This window comes from Strigops habroptila, chromosome 3 (genome assembly GCF_004027225.2).
Source record: "Strigops habroptila isolate Jane chromosome 3, bStrHab1.2.pri, whole genome shotgun sequence".
Classification (NCBI taxonomy): Eukaryota; Metazoa; Chordata; class Aves; order Psittaciformes; family Psittacidae; genus Strigops; species Strigops habroptila.
Window position 1 is genome coordinate 44,499,217 of NC_044279.2, and position 20,050 is coordinate 44,519,266.

Consider the following 20,050-nt stretch of genomic DNA (forward strand, 5'->3'; position numbering starts at 1 on the left):
CAACATATAGGAATATGACATCTGTGTGGAATGTTGTATCTTTGTACAAGCCAAGTGGAGTGAAATCCTCTTTTCTGTTTTGTGCAGTGTGCTGCTATGTTTACTGAGTCTCTAATAAGTATGAGTGGGTACATAAGTGTTCACAAAAATCAGCTTGGAATCTGTCTTTCTCCTCTCCAGAACTGCTTTCAGGATGTCTGGTTAAAACATCCTCATTGTAAAATATAGTACAGGATTTATTTCATACAATAACATATTGGTTGTAAGTAGTCACATAGAATACACAAAAATGGATTTATGGGTTTTAAGAAGTTAATGTATCCTTCCCATCCAATCTTAGAAGATGTCCCTTACCAATTTTGGAAGCTGCAGTACTGTGCAATGTTCTCTGTTCATTGAACTTTAACAAAAGCTGTGGTCTTTTTTGTAAGAAGTAAGGCTTATTTATGTTTGCAATACTTCTGTTTCAATAACTTATTGTACGAAATTTCAAGCATACTATGATTTATTTTAATTTTTTTTTCCTCTCATTGAAATACAGCATCAGTAGGGGAAAAATTGGAGTTGCCACAAAAGCCTTAAAAATAGCAGTAAAAGTATGAGAAATACGTCTCAGTTATGCTTTTCCATTTAAGAATGCATGGTTGCGAATGAAGTAATTGTGTCAATAACACACTGAAGTTCAATGCATATGTTTGTACTTGGAAGATGAATGCTTTACTTAGAAATTTGCTTACACAAAAAGTAGTATTTTGACTTGAGTCATAGAATACGCTTTTGTAGGGTGTCTATGTGGCCATAGTGTGTTGGTTAAAATTCTGGCAGTGCTAAGAATAGCAGTGCATAACTGGATAGTTGTAAATGCTTCTTCGGACCTACGCTTTTTAAGAAAGCAAGGGAGTTTTAATCAGACACCTTTCAGATTTATTTTATTTGTTTGGTTGGTTTGGGTTGGTTTTTTTTGTATGTGTGTTTTCATCTTCATGTTCACTGTCAACTTTCACTCCTCTCTTATCATTCATCTTTGTCACATGTAGATGTTATTTTGGAACTGCATTGATAGCTAAGATAGAGTCCCTAGCTAACAGACTCCAGCTGCGCTTTTCAAATTGCTGAGAGCTACCTCTGTAAAGGTTCTCCACAAATCTTGCTGAAACCATGTTTTTCAACAATGCATTTTCCCATATATTGCTGTATTGGTTGCACCATATGTAAAACAGACAATATCTTCTGGAAATATGCAGTGGACTTTCATGCTTATTTTTAATTTTGTGTGTGTGCAGAAGAAACATTAAAATACCATCTGTTTGTATTACATTATTCTCTCTTGTGTATGTTTCTGCTGGACTGCATTTGATAGTTCCAGAATAGATTGTGATCCTATTGTGTGTAGCCTAGGCATGTCTGTTCCGAATGACATTTGGTCTAATTAAACGAGACAGATGAGGAGAAGATGTAAAAAAGGTGCTTTCTGCAGCATGCAGACTAGGAAATTTCCAGATCTTGTATTAACTCGTTGCCTTTTCTTACTGTGTGTACAGTCTTTTCTCTCTGTCCCGCTCCAGACTAATTCAGTGCTTTTAAAGTTTTCAGTACTGCTATGTTCATAACTTAACAGTGGAGTTTTAACGACTGCTCTTGAGGTCCTGGGAGCTCTTAACACTGAAACGAAATTGTTTTGAGACCGCTAGATGGTGCTGGTTCCTTTTTTATTTTTATCCAAGAATAAAAGGAAATACAGAAAAGGCTCTTCCAGTGAGGATAGTATGTCATGGACATGTTTGAAATTCTTTCAGAATAATTAAAGATTTGTATATTTATTTCATAAAGCATAGTTTTGAAGTTACAGTGTAAGACATTTGTTTTAGATTTAGGATTATATCTCTTTAATATCAGGTGACTGTGTTATTTCTAATAGGTGCTTTCCATTTTTAGATTACTGTGATTCAAAGGCCTGTATTTGATTAGGTATTTTTAAACATACTGCTAGTCTTGACGTTTAATTTTTTACTTTTGTTTTCTCCTTATCATTCAGTTTCTCTTTTAGTTCCTCTTTTGTATTCTCAATAATCTGTGGTGTGAACTGGTCTCTGGTCTCATAATCCAGTTTATTCTCAGAGGACAATCACAAAGACACTCACCTCTGTAAAGCTCACCTGGCTTCCTTTTAGGGACTTGAGTGAGTCTTGAGTGAGATAAAAATGAGACAAAGTATTATCTCAAATAATCCTGTGAAGAAATAAAAATAAATTCAGGATTCCTTATTTTAAATAAATTTTGTAAAGGTTGTCCCTTCAAAGGAGTTTTACTACAGGTACACAGAAAAAGTGCTTGGACTTGTAGCAAGTCAGATGCATCAGTGCCATTGCAGAACATCTAGCGTGGGTAGCATCGTGGAAAGACAGTGTGATTTTGCCATTTTAAGAGGATGATTCAGGAAAAATTCTGTGAAAGAAACAGACACTGACAGGAACCTTTTCCCTTACATCTTTTTGGGGTAGAGATCACACACATTCTTTCTCTTTACCTGGCAGGAGTAAGTTTGTTGACAGTGTAATGGCTATAGAAGTATAAGTTTATACTTAAGGGCACCAAATTTTCTTAATTAATTTCTTCATTAAAACTATTTTATGGTATAATTCCTTAAACAAGATGCCCTTAAATAATAAAGATGGCACTGTCTTAAGTGTTAACACAATTTGTTCTCACGTTGCTGATAGCTTAAAAAAAAAAAAACCTTTTAAAAATGAAATAAGGAAAAATAAATTTTAAACGTAACAACTGTTTCCATTTTGGGGTGTGATTTTAAGAGGGCTGTTAGCATTTCACAGACCCCATAGGTTATAAGTAGCAGTTATAAAGTGCTTAAAGCATAGTAAGTAGAGTTTATCACTAAAAGAATGTTGTTTCAACAGAAGTGCTAAAGGAGTTATAAACTGTTTTTATTGCTTAGTTAACAGGATCAGAAATTTTTGAACTACACATGTTATATATTTGATCAGGTCAAAATACAGTAATTATTTTTCAACCTTATATAGGACTAATATTAATTTTTACTATAGCTGATATAAATATATTGAAAGTTCAGAGGTTTTTTAGTACTTGAAAACCAACAGGTTTTTATTTCATTATGGTTTGATTCAGATAAAATCTTTAACTTTCAGGTGGTCTGGAGTCATTGAAAAATCTTCAGCAATTAATTGTGGACCATAATCAGCTAATCAGCACAAAAGGTCTTTGTGAGGCGCCTACTCTAATTCACCTAGACTGCTCTTTCAATCACCTCACACAAGTTGAAGGCATTGAGAATTGTGGCCTACTTCAAATTCTGAAGTTGCAAGGCAATAACCTCCAGGAGGTAAAAGCTTTGAATTCAGTGGCTGTTTTGCATACGCTTTTGTTGACAGTCATGTTTTTCAGAATGCTGATCTTGTGCTCATTGCTTGCTGTGGGATGCTTTGTGCTCTTAGGCAGGCTTTTTTTTTTTCACTATTAGAGGGAGATTTTTCAAAGATACAAATGGCTTGCAATTAATATCTTCTTGCTCCCAAGTCCTTGAAAAGTTTGCCTCTCAGAAGTTATATTTCCTTCCTTTATTTATAACATCTAGTCTTCAGTTTGTAATATTTGATGCTGATTCTTTGTTTAAAATGTAACTGAATATTATTATCATTATATATAAGTAGTAGTTCAGGCTGACTTGATGTATGCTGATCCTCCAAAAGTTGAAATTTGTGCTGCAGCATTTAAAAATGGAAAGTAGTTTGTTAACTATACACTTAGTCATATTTACTTACAGTGATTCTCCTATGAATCTTAGAGAGGAAAATCATTGTCAATAAGCAGCAAATAACTGTGGCTCTTGGGCTCTTGTTTTTTGGTTTTTTTTTTTTTTTGGTTTGTTTTTTTTTTTGTTTGTTTGTTTTTATATTGATTTTTTGGACTAGGTAGAAGACATTAAAAAAAGTACTTACCACCTGATATGCAGAAATCATGTGTGACAACTGATACGTACATAATAAGGAAATGATACATATATCAAAAATGTGGGGTTTGCTTGTATTTAGTAATGATTTATGAAAAGCATCTGGTAAGCATTCCACTGTTGTTTCTCTAATTTATATTAATTTTAAATAACCATCTCTTTTCTATTTAGTTTCCAAGACTGGAAAATCATGTTCTCCTTAGAGAACTATATTTGGATGACAATAGCATTTCTGCTGTAAGAATGCTTTCTTTGTGTTGGTTGCCTCTATTGCAGATTCTTTTGCTGTCCCAAAATAGGTAAGCAAGAATCATTCTTCCACTTACAGAACTGATAGAGAGACATTTACTGACATAACACTTCTCTGAAAAGTATAGTTCTCAGTGTGGTTAAAATATCACTATCTTTTCCAGATATTTGTTGAAAATATGGGGTTGAGAAGTAAAGACGTTGGCTACCTTTTGCTAAGAAAATTTAAAACAGCATTAACTATTAAAAGTATTTTTTCTGTAAGATGTTATATGAAAATAATTTTTGAGCATTGTGGAGTTATTAAAACCTTGGTCTTTCTTTCTTTTTTTTTTTTTCCCTTTCTTTAGCAATTGTTTCTAGAGTATGTCTGTCAAACTTCATATTTCACAGCTAGCTTATTCAAAACAGACTTTACAGGCTATGTTAAGCGTAACTGCTAGAGTTAAAAAGGACAAAAGAGAATGTTTTTTATTTTGCAGGCATATGTTAATGCCCTCCAAAACAAGCATATTTGCTTTAATTTTTCAGTCTTATGGTTCAGTTTGAAAGGTATAAAATAAAAAAGAAAGATCAAGACATTCATCATAAGACTAGATCATGCACTCAAGTACTCTGTAATTAGCTTTCTGCTCATTTCCTAAGCTAATCTGTACATCTGTAAAGTTAGAATGACCAGATATTCAGAAGTCAAAATTTTTATTTCCCTTCCCCCTTTTTCTCAATTTAAATTCTGCTAAAAAAACAAGGAACACGTTATAATTTCCATGTTAGTAGTAAAATGAATTTTATTAATATAAAATATTTTTCTATACTGTGACCAATTCACCCTGAACAAGATTGATCTCAGTAAACAAATAGAATATACTTTGTTACACATAATATACACAATAAACACTTTGAACTAATCGCTTTACTCTCCTGTTAGCGAAGAGGAGATGTTTTAGAGTGTGATTCGTCTGCCATTTTTAGTCATTTGCTTTGAGACTAATCATACCCTACAAGTGCCTCTTCATCTTCACTGACTTTTAACAGAGTCAAAATGACCAGCTCATATGTAGGTGTCTACAGTTGAACAAATGAATCTCATCTCATCCTACGTGACATTTAGTTCAGCAGTCAAATGTATCTGGGAGCCTGTGGGATAAAAGATATGTAACACTGAGTCTTGTTATTATAAGGCATTTCCTTCATGGAAAATGAATACTGTTTGAGTATATACAACCTAGATTTTTATATAACTTTTCATATTGTTTTCATATCATCTCTAATGAAGTAGTATGCATGTAAACTCTTGGATATAAATATAACACCTAGTTATATTTACAAAATCTACTCTTCAAGTTGGTGGGCTTTTAGGGGTTTTTTGTTCTTTTATTAATTCTTCTATAGTTTGGAGAAAGTGCTTCCTGCCCGTGATTAACAAGGGCATTACTTGTTAAGTGTCAGATTCTGAATCAAATGAATTGATTTAATTCCTGTTCTTCAGTTTATTTATTTTTTTCCCTTGTCCTCTTCAGCTTTTTTGGAAAATGCAGTAATATGGCTCTATCTTTGTGTAGTTTCCTCCTCTTCATACGGTTTGGTTTTTGTTAACATTAAGGTGTAGCTATGATGTGTGTAATAAAAAGTGCAAAACTGCTTGAAGACCTCATGTGCCTGCTAGGCAGAGAAAAAACAGGAGCACAGTCTCAGGCATAGCTGGAATGCAGCCTCTGGATCTAGGTTGTGCTGGACTGGCCACATATATGTACCTTATACATTGCTCACCTACCCCATGATCTTACAGTTTTTAATGTTCCTTGTAGTGCTTATTCTGGTTTTCCAGTGGTCAAGCTGAGATACAGTGTTTGATTCACTGAGCTGGACTGCGAGAAAACACATATTTTTGCAGCAGCAAACTGGATGCGCTGAAAATAAACACATATCTCCTCCCCAAACAATTCCCTTTCTTTCCTTGATGTATCAATAGTGTATCTCAAATCTTAGTGACAAACAGGACAAGATAGCCTTAAATGCATATTAAAAGCCTTAAAATTCCTGGCGTTTCAGTAGCCTGCTCTGTTACACTCACTTTATGTACACTTATAAGCAGCTCCATATGTGTGCTATAGCTTAAGTAACTTGATGTTCTATAGGAACAGTGAATGTAATGGAGTAAGCTGTTGAAAGAAAAGCTGTTTCTTTACTTTTATCCTACAGCTAGTGCAATTTCGTGAATTTTTTTCAAGTGTGCACTGAGTGCCATTTCCTTTTTACTGGTTGCAGGAAGCCCATAGAATGGTAATGCTGTGAATCTGTATTCTTTCACAAAGTGAAGTACTGTGAAAATAAAATTCTTACACTAATTTACAGGATTTTTTTATTCCTGAGATACTTTGTCTACATCATAAACCAGAAATTGCCAAAGGTAAAACTCAAAAAAAATAAGTGCTTTAAACCTTGAATCTAGCAAAACCAAATTATAATATAACAGGTAGTGATGAACTCCTTCAAATATAAAAATGGCACCTATTTCACCACTGCTGCTTTTATGAAGTATTTTACTGTGGCTTTCAAATACAAAGCATATACTTCATCAATATGCAATTGACCAATACCAATGATGAATATCCTCTTGACTTGGTTATTGCAGATTTGGGACTATGAATATCCATGCTCTATTTTATAGTAGCTGGAGGACACAATTTTTAAGTTAGATTAAAAAGGGTACATTTTCCTTTTTGTTCTTTTGACTATAAAGATTTAGGAGTAGGAAAGAAAAATTTTCCTCTGGGACTAAAATAAATACATATTTAATATGTGTTTAGAGTTCATGTGGTATTTATATTTACATGTAACTCCACTTAATTATGTAGCTTACTTGTTTATGTCTTTTTCAGTTAGAAGTTTTACAGTGAGACACTAAATCAGTCTGCTGTTCAGGTTGCCATTGCTTTTGGGATCTTTTTTGGCAACATCAAAATAGAGAAATCTAAAATTTCTGGTTTAATATGGCTCTAATATGGCAAAGTTCTTTTTTTGCTGTTGCTCGTTTTTCATGAGGATAATCTACGTGTGATAGCAAAAATTTTAATAGTTTAAAAAATGCAGTCGTCTGCAAAAATTCCTTTTTTGGGGGAAGCTGGCTTGGCCAGAATCAAATTCTTTGTGAAAATGTTGCTCTCATGTTTTTGCAACTAGATGCATACTATTCCTAAAATTCGTGTAATAGAAATGCTAAAAACTCAGCTCAGTTCTTTTTTAGCAAGTATTGTTCTCCCAACTTAAATATGTATGGTATCTATGTTTTTAACCTAATTTCTGGGATATAAGAGTTGACCTTCTTGTCATTGCAAGCCGTCATATTTTGAGAATTTGACCACCTTTACGGAGTTGTCAGTAGATGTTGAAATAAGTTAGTAATGAAAAAGTTATGTTTACAGGTAGTGGTTTTTCCCATCCTGTCCTTACACCAGTCTAGATTTTTTTGATCACTTACTTTCAGTAATTCTTTGCTGGTGATAAGTTTAGCTCTAAGTATGTGACAATACAGTTGAGGTAGTGCCTACTAGGATGTTCAAGAAACGGGTGGCTAACTGGCAGATTTCCTACATTGTATTTGATTACCACTTATAAATATAGTGAATATTGTAAATTTAAATATTTTTATTTTTAAAGAATGAAACAGAAATATGGGTTTTACTTAAAGATCTAGATTAGTATAAATTTATTTTTAATTATTTAGCCATCCTTCCTGCTAACTTCTCATTAATGTCAATAATAATTTTGCTGGGAAAAATGATGTACAGCAGGATTTGGACCATCCTGAGCAGTAACTGCTATTCATGTTCAGAAAAGCAATCTTTATTTTATTTGATGCATACATGCAACTAGTCTCTTAAATCTTGTTTTTTGACCTAGAATTTCTCTGACTATCTGTGTGTTGTCCTGCTGCAGACTTAAATGGGAGCAGAAAGAGGAAGCTATAGTTTGCTTTTTTGTGAATATCTTTTACTTTTGTGTCTTCTTTGTAATTTGCCTCTCTCTTATGCCCAGGGCTAATGTGACAAGGTCAAGTAGTATTAAGTTTTCAGTAACGTCCTTTGTCTTTCTGGTTTGAATTTTCTCAGGAAAAAATTAACAAAGAACGTCAGTAAAAGGAAAGCTATAGAATGACGGGGAAACATTTTAACTCTCATAGTGCCAATGGCAGGCAAGGATAGTCCAGTAGACATTTTCTAATTCACCACAGCGTATACTGATAAAGATCCAGAGAACACAGTCACTATGAATAAAAAAATACTGCATTATCTTTCATCCATTGTCCAAAGTATGACATTTATTTTCCTGAGTATTTCTGAATATGTGAATCTATAATCTGAATCATGGATTTTCAGTCTTTGCAGCCATACTGTTAGCCATTAATACCTATGATGATATTTGTTACAAATATTAAATAAATTTATGTACCATTGACTGGTCATGAGAACCTAAAATACTGATATTTGCAGTACTACATACAGTTCTGCATAAAGCTACATGCTTTTTTTAGAGTTAATATTTCTTCATATTTATTTGATTCCAGGGAAAACTGGCAGGGAGGTAGTAAAACTAAATAGGACTAGAAGCAGAACAACTTTACAGTATGGTTTGAGAAAGAAATGGAAGCATACTGAGACATATTCAATTGCTTTGAATCTGTCTGAATTTACTACTAAAATGTTATATTGTTTTATAGAAATACTCAACTGAATGTGGAAATTATTTTTTTTTATGTTTTGCGTAAATTCAACTGTTCAATAAGATTAATGAATCTACAACCAATATTTGGTCCAGAATCTGTGTACCAGAGTTAAATCCAGCTCTGTCTTTAAGTTGTAATGCCTGTGCTGAAATGCAACATAGTCGCACATTTCAGCAACAAATAAACATTTTTGACTCTGACCACTTGTAAGTTTGTGGAGAAAGTGGGTTTTCTTTTTTGCATGGTCATGTTTCTGACCATAAGAATTCTGATTTACAGCTTTCAGAGGCACTATAACCCTCAGAAAATACTGCTTTCCATGAAAATGTGTGTATCACAAAATAGACACACACATTGCCATTGGTGTTACCTTTCTCTTGTTATGCTTAGACATTGTCCTTTGAAGATGAAAGAAGTTACCTAAATGTGTATTTTTTTTTAAAAAAGATACAGTTGATATAGTACATGCTTATAAATAAACATTCTAATTTTAGTTGAAGACTGGTTTCTTTTGCACCTTGATTTTAATTTTTCCTCCCTCTTTCATATTTAACGTAAATCAAAATAAATGTTTAAAAAATCTGAAAGGTAATATTTGCAAATAGCCTGGCAGTTGACCAAACCATTCAACATTCCTTCTTAGTTGCACCAATGCAAGTTTGTAAGTAAAGAAACTTGTATAACACTGGATGCTAATGTTTAATAGTAGTGATAATAGACATCTTACAGTCCAAAATCCTTTGTACAGGTGGATGTCAGCTCAGTTTCCTTATGTTTACCCTTCAATAAAAATTTTGAAGACAAGTAAAAATTTTGTCATAGCTTTACTACTGCTTTGCTGCTTTGTTGCACAAGAAAAACAATTTCATAGCTATCTGTATAATAGGCATCTATTTGACATTGTCTGACAGTAGTAGTAAGACAGAGGAAGCACGAAAAATATGTCACAGGACAGTGCAGTCTTGACCTGTAATACAACTGTGACAACAATTACGTTAGGTTTAGGATCTAGGCAGTAATGATGAGCAGAGAAGAGAAACGAGCTGACAAGAAGTTTGAGCAATGGGAAATGAAGGAAGAGGAAAGAGAAAAGCAGATTTTATTTCCTTTCCAGACTCAAGGCCTTCTGTTAGTTTCATTCTAGTTATGGTGCCTAAAGAAGCCGATTGAGTTGTCTAAATTTTACAAGACTTCCGATTATCAGCACTAAATGCATGAAACAGAAGAAAGTATTTACCAAATAAACAAAACCAATAATGAGTAAATATTAAAAACAGAGCTAATAAGAAGACTAAGTAATGCTTTCAAGTTAAAATTTCAGTAATTAGTTCTAGCACCTTGGATAGCAAAATGGGTATTTTCTTATGTAAATAAGTAAATTTTCATAACTGTAAAAGATCCTGGTGCCCTTCTGTTCATGAGCTGATGTTTTATTTAATTGAAAACCCAAAACCTTTCTGTTTTGTTCTTAGATTAACTGAGCTTGTGCCTTTGAATTCGTTTGTATCTTTGGAAAAGCTGGATATCAAAAATAACTGCTTGTCAGGTGAGTTGTATAAAAAAAATCAAACGTAAACCCCTATCCAAACAAAACCTTCTTAAATAAAATCTTACTTGAATTTTATTGTTTCCATTTGAGACATTTATACAGAAAACATAAGTATTTTCCATACATGGAAGTTATAGATAATAATTATAACTATACTGTATATGTAGCAGAATTGCTTGTAGTACTTCGTGATTTTGGTATGGTTTACTTTCATGTAAGATTTTTATGGTTCTGCATTCAAATTTTTATTTTATTTTCTTTCCTACTACAATACAGACCTTGAAGGTGTCATTTCATGGTTAGGTGGCTGTCATAAACTAAGGGAGTTGTCACTCAGTGGAAATCCTCTTCTCCAAGAAAGAAATTTGAGGTAAGAAAAGAAATTGATTTGCTAAAGCAAAAAAATCAAAATCAGCCAAAACCTAGGTGTACATATGTTAGTTAAACAGTAGAAATGAGGTAAATATGAACACTATGACAAATTGGAAGAGAATTGTATGAAAATAACAAACAAAATTCAGTTCGGTGATCTTTATTTTCTAAGAACTCTAGTTTGTAGGTTTTTTTAAACAAAAATCTCGATGTTTGACCTAGCTTCAACTTCGAACTTTATTAATAAGCAGTTTGTGCTAAATCTCAACAGTGGTCTCTGCTGTTTAACTGTTATTCTGAATGTGTATTTGTAACTGCTTCTTTGTCCATTGATCACAATTTCTTCCTTTTAAGCAAGAATTGTTCCCCTTTACTGACAAGTTTACCACCTTTGGTAACTTTTAACTTTCTGGCTGGTGTTTTGTCTGACTTTGTTACCCTATTTTACATTTCATTAAAACTTCTGCACAAAGACATGACTCTCCACTCAATCTTTTTCTTCTTCTCTTTTATCTGCACTATTTAAAAACTTTTTTTTATCTCTAATTATCAATGTTCTTACACTGCTTACTTGCCCTTCTCATAACCATCAGCTTCTGATTATCAATCACAAAGCTTCATAGAGTGTTTCTTTTTCTGCTTTGCTGTCTTTTTTTTTTCTCATTTATTGCCTTTCATCACTTCATCCATTCATTGCTTAACAGTCTTGCTGCCATGACAGGTTCTCTAGTTCATAGCTAGAGAAAGGGTGGTGTCAATAATAAATGTATGAAGGAAACCTTGGCTTAGCATCTTTAAGGAAAAAAATTAAAAAAAAAAAATGATCAGAATGAATTGTTGCTTTTTCCTTAGTAGTTGAAGCTTAGATTTTTTTTTCTTGTTCTGAGAAATTTTTATCTTTACACCAAAAATTAATAGTTTATATGATTATGAGACACGGGTGTAAAAATAATGCTGTTCTTTGCCTTCCAGTAATGTGTAATACTGAAAGAATAATCTGGGGGGAAAAAAAAAGCTGATCCTAGAGACCAGCTATATATACAAATATATACACATGCACAGCTGGACTTGTGCAAGGTCCTACACCTGGGTCAGGGCAATCCCAGGCACAGCTACAGGTTGGGTGGAGAAGAGGTTCAGAGCAACTCTGTGGAGAAGGACTTGGGGGTGTTGGTTGATGAGAAGCTTAACATGAGCCGGCAGTGTGTGCTCGCAGCCCAGAAAGCCAACTGTATCCTGGGCTGCATCAAAAGAAGCGTGACCAGCAGGTCGAAGGAGGTGATCCTGCCCCTCTACTCTGCTCTTGTGAGACCTCACTTGGAGTATTGTATACAGTTCTGGTGTCCTCAACGTAAAAAGGACATGGAGCTGTTGGAGCGAGTCCAGAGGAGAGCCACGAGGACAATAAGAGGGCTGGAGCATCTCTCATATGAGGACAGGCTGAGAGAGTTGGGACTGTTCAGCCTGGAGAAGAGAAGGCTGCATGGAGACCTCATAGCAGCCTTCCAGTATCTGAAGGGGGTCTATAAGGATGCTGGGGAGGGACTCTTCCTTAGGGACTGTAGTGGTAGGACAAGGGGTAATGGCTTCAAACTTCAACAGGGGAAGTTTAGATTAGGTATAAGGAAGAAGTTCTTTACAGTGAGGGTGGTGAAGCACTGGAATGGGGTGCCCAGGGAGGTTGTGGATGTTCCATCCCTGACAGTGTTCAAGGCCAGATTGGACAGAGCCTTGGGCGATATGGTTTAGTGCGAGGTGTCCCTGCCCATGGCAGGGGGATTGGAACTAGATGATCTTAATGTCCTTTCCAACCCTAACTATTTTATGATTCTATGATTCTATGATCTTAAAGATCTTTTCCAACCTAGTTGATTCTATGATTCTATATATGAATATATAAAAACTGGATAGGGGAGAAAGGAAAGTTGGCATATGAAATCAAATGCAGTCACCGAAATCCCTGAAATGAGCAGTTGTGATAGCATTGTATTTGTAAGCTGTATTAATAAAATTGTACATGGATAGGTGGGGTTTTTTTTATTTTGGGGGTTTTGTTGTTGGGTTGGTTTTTGGTTTTTGTTTTGTTTTGTTTTGGAAGAAGTCTCGTGGTTTCTTGAGAATTCTGTAGTCTGAAACCCCGTACATGGCCCAATGTCATCAAGACTTAAAGCTGTCCAAGAGAATCACTCGGCAAAAGCACAGTAGTGCTGTTATTTTAATGTGAAGTGTTCTTTCATTTTCCTTAGAATTAGCCCTTTCTAGTCTACAAGCCTTAAAGAGCAGAATGACAAGCTGGAAATGCAATTTTAGATTTTTAGGTGATTTTCCAGAATACATGTGTTGAAATGGTAGTGTCTTTTTGTGAACTCTTACTTGTAATTCCCTTTAATGTACAAAGAAGCATTTAATCATTAAGAATTTAAATCATTAGCAATTCTTTCAGTTAAGGAAATCTAGTATTTACCCAGGAAAATGTTGACATAATAAAATATGAGGACATGAAATGAGACACAACAGTTGGACTTCCATTTTGGATGTAATTAAAACAGGTGGATGAGATTTTCTTTTTTTAGAAAAATGTGATTTTTTTTTTTTTTTTTAAGCTTAGCAGTTTTGAAGAATGACCAAAATTATTCCTTGTATGATTGCAAGTCAGTTAAAGGTGAGGCTTTACACTGCAATGTTACACAAGAATGTGTTTAGATAAATCCTGTTCACATTTGCTATATTAGATTGCATAGTATAACAACAGCCAACTTTGGGGTATGTGCGTTTTGGAGCATGTGTTTTAAGAGGAAAAAAAAAAAAGAAACCCAAACAAAAGTAAAACCACTCTTAGAAGATTTTTGCACAAATTTCTGATTAGTATTCTGGTGGAAAAAAAAAATCTCTTTGAAATGTTTAGTTGGAAATGAGTCATTTAAAAGATAACTGTACAAATATATTCTTGGTGGTTGGTTTGTTTTTTAATGAACAGACTTATTTGCACTCCCATGGTTCCTGCAGGTAATTTTGCGAATAAAATTCAGTGACTGTGACAATATTTTAAATTCCTATCTGCATTGTTTTAATTCCCACTATTTTACAGAACTGGCTGTTATTTCACTAGTACCCTGGAGGGGAAAAGATTTCTGAATTCCAGTTTAACTGTAAGAACTGACACTTTAGATTGCTTGACCCAATAGAGCTTTTATGATTAGTCAAGAGATTCATTTGTCTAAAGGATTTAAAGTATGGGATGCTATAAAACATGGATTTGCTGAATAGAGCATTGACCGTAACTTCAGGCTATATGTTCTAGTGAACTTTACATAACCCCTTGATACCAACAAAGGAATTAGTTGTAAAATTTCCTGATTGGTTTTGTACTTTCATGTCCAGCCAGCTATAACACCAACAAAAGGGAAGTAATAAGAAATTGCTTTTTAGAAATTAAACCCTGGGATCAGTCTGAGCACTCCTAGGGGAATGTGTTTCAATGCGGTTATGATTAATAGCGCCTCTTAAGTGACAGAATATTCACCAGGAAGTTTTCACTAAATGAAATATTGACTCAGCCCTTCACCAGGAGAAACCCAGCTGGAAAAACTAGTGTTGAGATCCCACAGCTCTAAGACACTATACTTCCAGCATCAATCAACTTTGATATGGCACTTTTTTGACGTATCACTATTCAACATCAACTTTGGCAGTTTCTCTCTATGTATTCAGGGACTGCCTATCTAAACCCATTGTTTTATTCCAAATATATTTCAAACAGTATTATTCTTACGTTAATGGGCAGTACAGGAGGAAAGTTCTTTATTTTCAGAAAAACTAACATTCTGTTGAGCAACATTTTGGATTCAATCAATCAACTCAAACTCAATCACAGAAACTGATCTTAAACTTAGTGTATATTGTCTGAGCTGAGTAATAGTGCTTGACCTTCACAGCAAATAGTCAAGTAGTTCTAAAATTTTGGAAATTGTATTATCTTTCTAAATAGTAATGGGACTTAAAGCCTACAATAAGTACTCTTTCCAGTGCTACTAAAAACTAACTTAATGAAAATATTAAGTGTTGATGGATTGATTTAAATAATTTTGCAATCTTGAAGCTTTTTACAAATTTGGTCTGGCGTAAGAAATATGTGAAACAAGGTTGCAGACTAGCTAATATTTCACAATAATCTAAAAGACTGGGCATTGATGATACTTTTTTTTTTTTTAATTGATAGACAAGTATCTCATACATATTTTTTTGTTACATCAGTGGCTCCAACTGTCCTTTTCATAGCAAGGAAATATCAGCTTTACTGTCATCCCTGACATCCCATTCACTGACCCAAATTAGAATCATAGAATCATAGAATAGTTAGGGTTGGAAAGGACCTTAAGATCATCTAGTTCCAACCCCCCGGCCATGGACAGGGACACCTTGCACTAAACCATATCGCCCAAGGCTCTGTCCAATCTGGTCTTGAACACCGCCAGGGATGGAGCATCCACAACCTCCCTGGGCAACCCATTCCGGTGCTTCACCACCCTCACTGTAAAGAACTTCTTCCTTATATCTATTCAAAACTTCCCCTGTTTAAGTTTGAAGCCATCACCCCTTGTTCTACCACTACAGTCCCTAAGGAAGAGTCCCTCCCCAGCATCCTTATAGACCCCCTTCAGATACTGGAAGGCTGCTATGAGGTTTCCACGCAGCCTTCTCTTCTCCAGGCTGAACGGCTCCAACTTTTTCAGCCTGTCTTCATATGGGAGGTGCTCCAGCCCCCTTATCACCCTTAGTAGTTCAGAACCGGGATTTTTTTCCCATCAGTCATACTGAATATCATATTGCTTTATGTGAATTCTTTATATGCAATTATATCATATTTAAATCTTTTACATACAACTTATGTTTATATCATTATGTGCGATTTTTATAATATTGCTTTATATGCGAATGGTAAAGGGAGTAAGACAATATTTAGTATTCTGTGCAGTTTTTAAATCTAAACCTTTCTATGTGTAAACAAAATCAGTGCTGTATCTTAATCCTGTGACTTTGCTTGCTGTGTTAGCTACTAATCAAATGTGTTACAAGTGCCTACACGCAAGTGCGTCAAATTTCCCTGTTACTGTCGAAGTAGGTAAAATGCTAGCTCTAGTGAATTGAGAATGTTGCCACTAACCTTTCTGGTGTCAGTATTTCAGCAGTGCTCTTTATACCAACAAAGTATTAAGCAATCTTGTTAAGGTCTGTGGTTTATTAAGAATAACATTTTAGTTAATAAATTAATATATGAAGTAAGGACAAGTATATATAAGTACTTAGAGAACTATCATCATGTTCTGTTTTGTTATGATTGTCAATAAAATGGAGTTTTAGCAATAGGATTTTTTTGTACAACTGATTATAACTTTTTCTTTTCTAAGGCCTTCCTTTTGTAAGGTCCTTCCTAGTTTACAGTTTCTTGATGGTGAAATCTTACACTATAATACTTTACCTACAACTGAAAGGATCAAAGAAACAGAATCAAGTACTTTTATGGAACTGTGTCAACTTCAAATTAAAGAAAATGTTCTACTGAAAAAAAAGACTGCTGAACTGGGGTATGTATGTGAATATAAATTACATTCAAAAATATTTTTCCTTGTATTTTTAGTGTAGTTCTTGGTGTCTTATGAATTTTACTTAGCTTTTTGCCTGGAAATGTTATGTTAAGAAAGAGATTAGAATCATCGACTTCAGTGCAAAGAGTATTTCAGACAGACATTAAAATATGTAGGCCTTGACTTTTGTTTGTTTACGTTTGAGAAAACACATGGTTCAAAACCTTCAGTTAGTAGTAGTTAAATGAATTTATACACACAACATAGCACAGTGGTATGCAGGAGTAGTAGTTTAAATCCTGAAAGTGGTATAATTATATTAACATTATTTCCATCTTTAGGTTAATCAAACCTAGTTTGGCTATTGATGGAGTATATGGTCCACTTTTTCGTGCATTTGTTTTCCATGTCTGTATTATTGACATTCTAAATGACTGCAAAAGGTTTGACCCCTTTTCTCTTAAAGTAGTGGATCAGATGGCTCTATTTGTATGTCTTTGATTTTGCAACACTTACTACCTTTGCCATTATTACTATGATCAGTCGTTCAGTTACTTCAGCTTAGACATTGCAAGTGGTAATTTATTAAGACAACTTCCTCTTTCAAGTAATAGAAGAGCCGACAAGGAGAGATGCCATGCTTGACCTCGTGCTCACCAACAAGGAGGGACTGGTTGGAAATGTGATGCTCTAGGGCAGCCTTGGCTGTAGTGATCACGACATGGTTGAGTTTGAAATCCTCAGGACAGTGAGAAGAGCATGCAGCAAGCTCACTGCCCTGGACTTCAAGAAAGCAGACTTTGGCCTCTTCAGGAACCTGCTTAGTAAGGTTCTGTAGGGTATAGTCCTAGAGGGCAGGGGGGCCCAAGACTGCTGGTCGATATTCAAGGATCACCTGCTACGTGCTCAGGAGTGTTCGTCCTGACTAGAAGGAAGTGCGGCAGGAGGGCCAGGAGACGTCCATGGATGGACAAGGAGCTGCTGAGGAAACTTAGAGGGAAAAAAGAAGCTTATAGAAGGTGGAAGTGAGGACAGGCAGCCTGGGAAGAATATAGGAGCATTGCCCGAGAAGCTAGGGACCAGGTTAGGAAAGCTAAGGCCCAGCTAGAATTAAATCTGGCAAGGGATGTGAAAGATAACCGGAAAGGATTCTATAGACACGTAGCAAATAAAAGACAGACTAGGAACAACGTTGGCCCTCTCCAGAAGCTATCGGGAGAACTGGCTACCATGGATTTGGAGAAGGCTGAGGTTCTTAATGACTTTGTTGCCTCAGTCTTCAGTAGCAAATGCTCTGACCACACCACCCAAGACTTGGAAAGCAGATGCAGGGACTGTGAGAATGAAGACCTTAGGCCCATTGTAGGAGAGAATCAGGCTCGAGACCATCTTAAGAACCTGAACGTGCACAAGTCCATGGGCTGCATCAAAAGAAGCGTGACCAGCAGGTCAAAGGAGGTGATCCTGCCCCTCTACTCTGCTCTTGTGAGACCTCAGTTGGACTATTGAGTACAGTTCTGGTGTCCTCAACATAAAAAGGACATGGAGCTGTTGGAGCGAGTCCAGAGGATGGTCACGAGGATGACAGAGGGCTGGAGCACCTCCTGTATGAAGACAGGCTGAGAGAGTTGGGGCTGTTCAGCCTGGAGAAGAGAAGGCTGCGTGGAGACCTCATAGCAGCCTTCCAGTATCTGAAGGGGGTCTATAAGGATGCTGGGGAGGGACTCTTCCTTAGGGACTGTAGTGGTAGGACAAGGGGTGATGGCTTCAATCTTAAACAGGGGAAGTTTAGATTAGATATAAGGAAGAAGTTCTTTACAGTGAGGGTGGTGAAGCACTGGAATGGGTTGCCCAGGGAGGTTGTGGATGCTCCATCCCTGACGGTGTTCAAGACCAGGTTGGACAGAGCCTTGGGTGACACGGTTTAGGGCAAGGTGTCCCTGCCCATGGCAGGGGGGTTGGAACTAGATGATCTTAAGGTCCTTTCCAACCCTTACTATTCTATGATTCTATGATTCTATTTATACCTGCTATCTTTTCATCCCTTTACAATATCTAAATAGCTCAAACTTCTCATGTTTGTACTCATCCTCCTTTGTGGTAGAGAAAACTTTTTTATGTCTGAGATTTTGGATCTGTTTCATCAGTATCCTGTGAAGAAAAAAATGCCAGTCTGTAATTAGGATATGACTTGTGAGAGAGCTGTAGTAGAATCTAAGGACCTAACTTTTCCATACATTTCTGCAAGATGGTAAAAACGGGAGGGAAAAATGATATTCACAAAATTTAATGGTTTATTTAACCATCGTCTGCATGAATGGACAGCTACAAAGGTAAGAAATTTGTGGGGTAGCCAGTGCTCAGACCATCCATTAACTATAAATAGTTAATGGAATGGCTCATGCTGCTTTCTGGAGGCTGACATGTCTTTCTGACATCTTTATCAAAGACTTGGAGCAGGAGATGGAGTGCACACTTAACTGTGCTTGTAGCACAGCAATTTGGAAGAAACAGTTTACATGCCTGAGGGCAGGGCTACTGTTCAGAAGAACCTAGGCAAGCTGGGGAGGTAGGCCAGCAGGAGCCTTGCAAATTCAACATAGACAAATGCAAAGTTCTTTACCTTGAAAGGAGTGACTCTTTGCAACAATACAGGCTGGGACTGACTGAGAAATGTCTCTGCTGAAAAGTATGTTTGGATCTGAGTAGATAAGAAACTGAATGTGAGTCAGCAATGTAGCCTGGCACCAAAGAAAATTAAGAACGTGCTGGGTTGTATCTACAGAAACATAGCCAGTAGGTTGGGGGAAGTTATTTCTTTCTCTTCAGCCCATATTAGTTCACATCCGGAATACTGTGCTCCATATTTTGGGTCACCAATACATAAAAGACATTGATAAATTGGAACAAGTTTGGCACATTGCCCCTAAGATGGTCAGCGGTTTCAAGCACATACTCAAGAAGACAGAGCCAAGCTGTTTGCAGTGGTGCATGACAGGAGGATGAGCAACAAAGACCTAAGCTGAAATAAGAGAAGTTCAGACTGATATGGTGGGTGGATTCCAAACAGTAACTAAGCACCCACCAGCTGCTTGTTCGCTCCTAGTGCCACCAGCAGGATGGGACAAAGAATCAGAAGACCAGAAGAAAGAAAAATCTGTGGATTGAGATGAAGACAGTTGACAGTTTAGTGAGTGAAGGAAAGAGGCAGATAAAAAAAAAAAAGGCAGCCAAGTGATGCAAAGCAATCACTCATCACCTCCCACCAGCAGACTGATACCCAACCAGTCCCTGAGCAATGGCTACCTTGGAAAGACTCTCCCCCAGGTGTTGTTTCTGAGTGTGATGTTATATGGGATGGAATATAGTTTTGGTCAGTTCAGGTCATTTGTCTCAGCTGTGTTCCTGCCCAGCCTCCTGCCTGCTCCCAGCCTACTTATTGTGTGGGAGAGAAAAGACCTTGACTCTGTCCAAGCACTGTTCAGCAAAACATTAGTGTTTTATCAATACAGTTTCAGTCACAAATCTAAAGCACAGCACCACATGGGTAACTATGAGATTTGACTCCATCCCAGTGAGACACA

General features: G+C 36.0%; 1 protein-coding gene across 19 annotated transcripts in view; it reads left to right on the forward strand.

The window, feature by feature from the left end:
• Positions 1-20,050, forward strand: part of LRRIQ1 (leucine rich repeats and IQ motif containing 1) — a 127,434-nt gene that overhangs the window by 15,209 nt on the left and 92,175 nt on the right. For all 19 annotated transcript variants that reach the window (XR_003990646.1, XR_003990645.1, XR_003990644.1 and 16 more), the window contains 5 exons: positions 3,165-3,358; positions 4,157-4,284; positions 10,433-10,506; positions 10,786-10,879; positions 16,290-16,466. Coding sequence is in view for 12 of the 19 variants with exons in the window: in XM_030480236.1 (XP_030336096.1) it covers positions 3,165-3,358; positions 4,157-4,284; positions 10,433-10,506; positions 10,786-10,879; positions 16,290-16,466 (667 nt within the window). In the remaining 7 variants the exon portion in view is untranslated. The remainder of the gene's footprint in view (positions 1-3,164; positions 3,359-4,156; positions 4,285-10,432; positions 10,507-10,785; positions 10,880-16,289; positions 16,467-20,050) is intronic.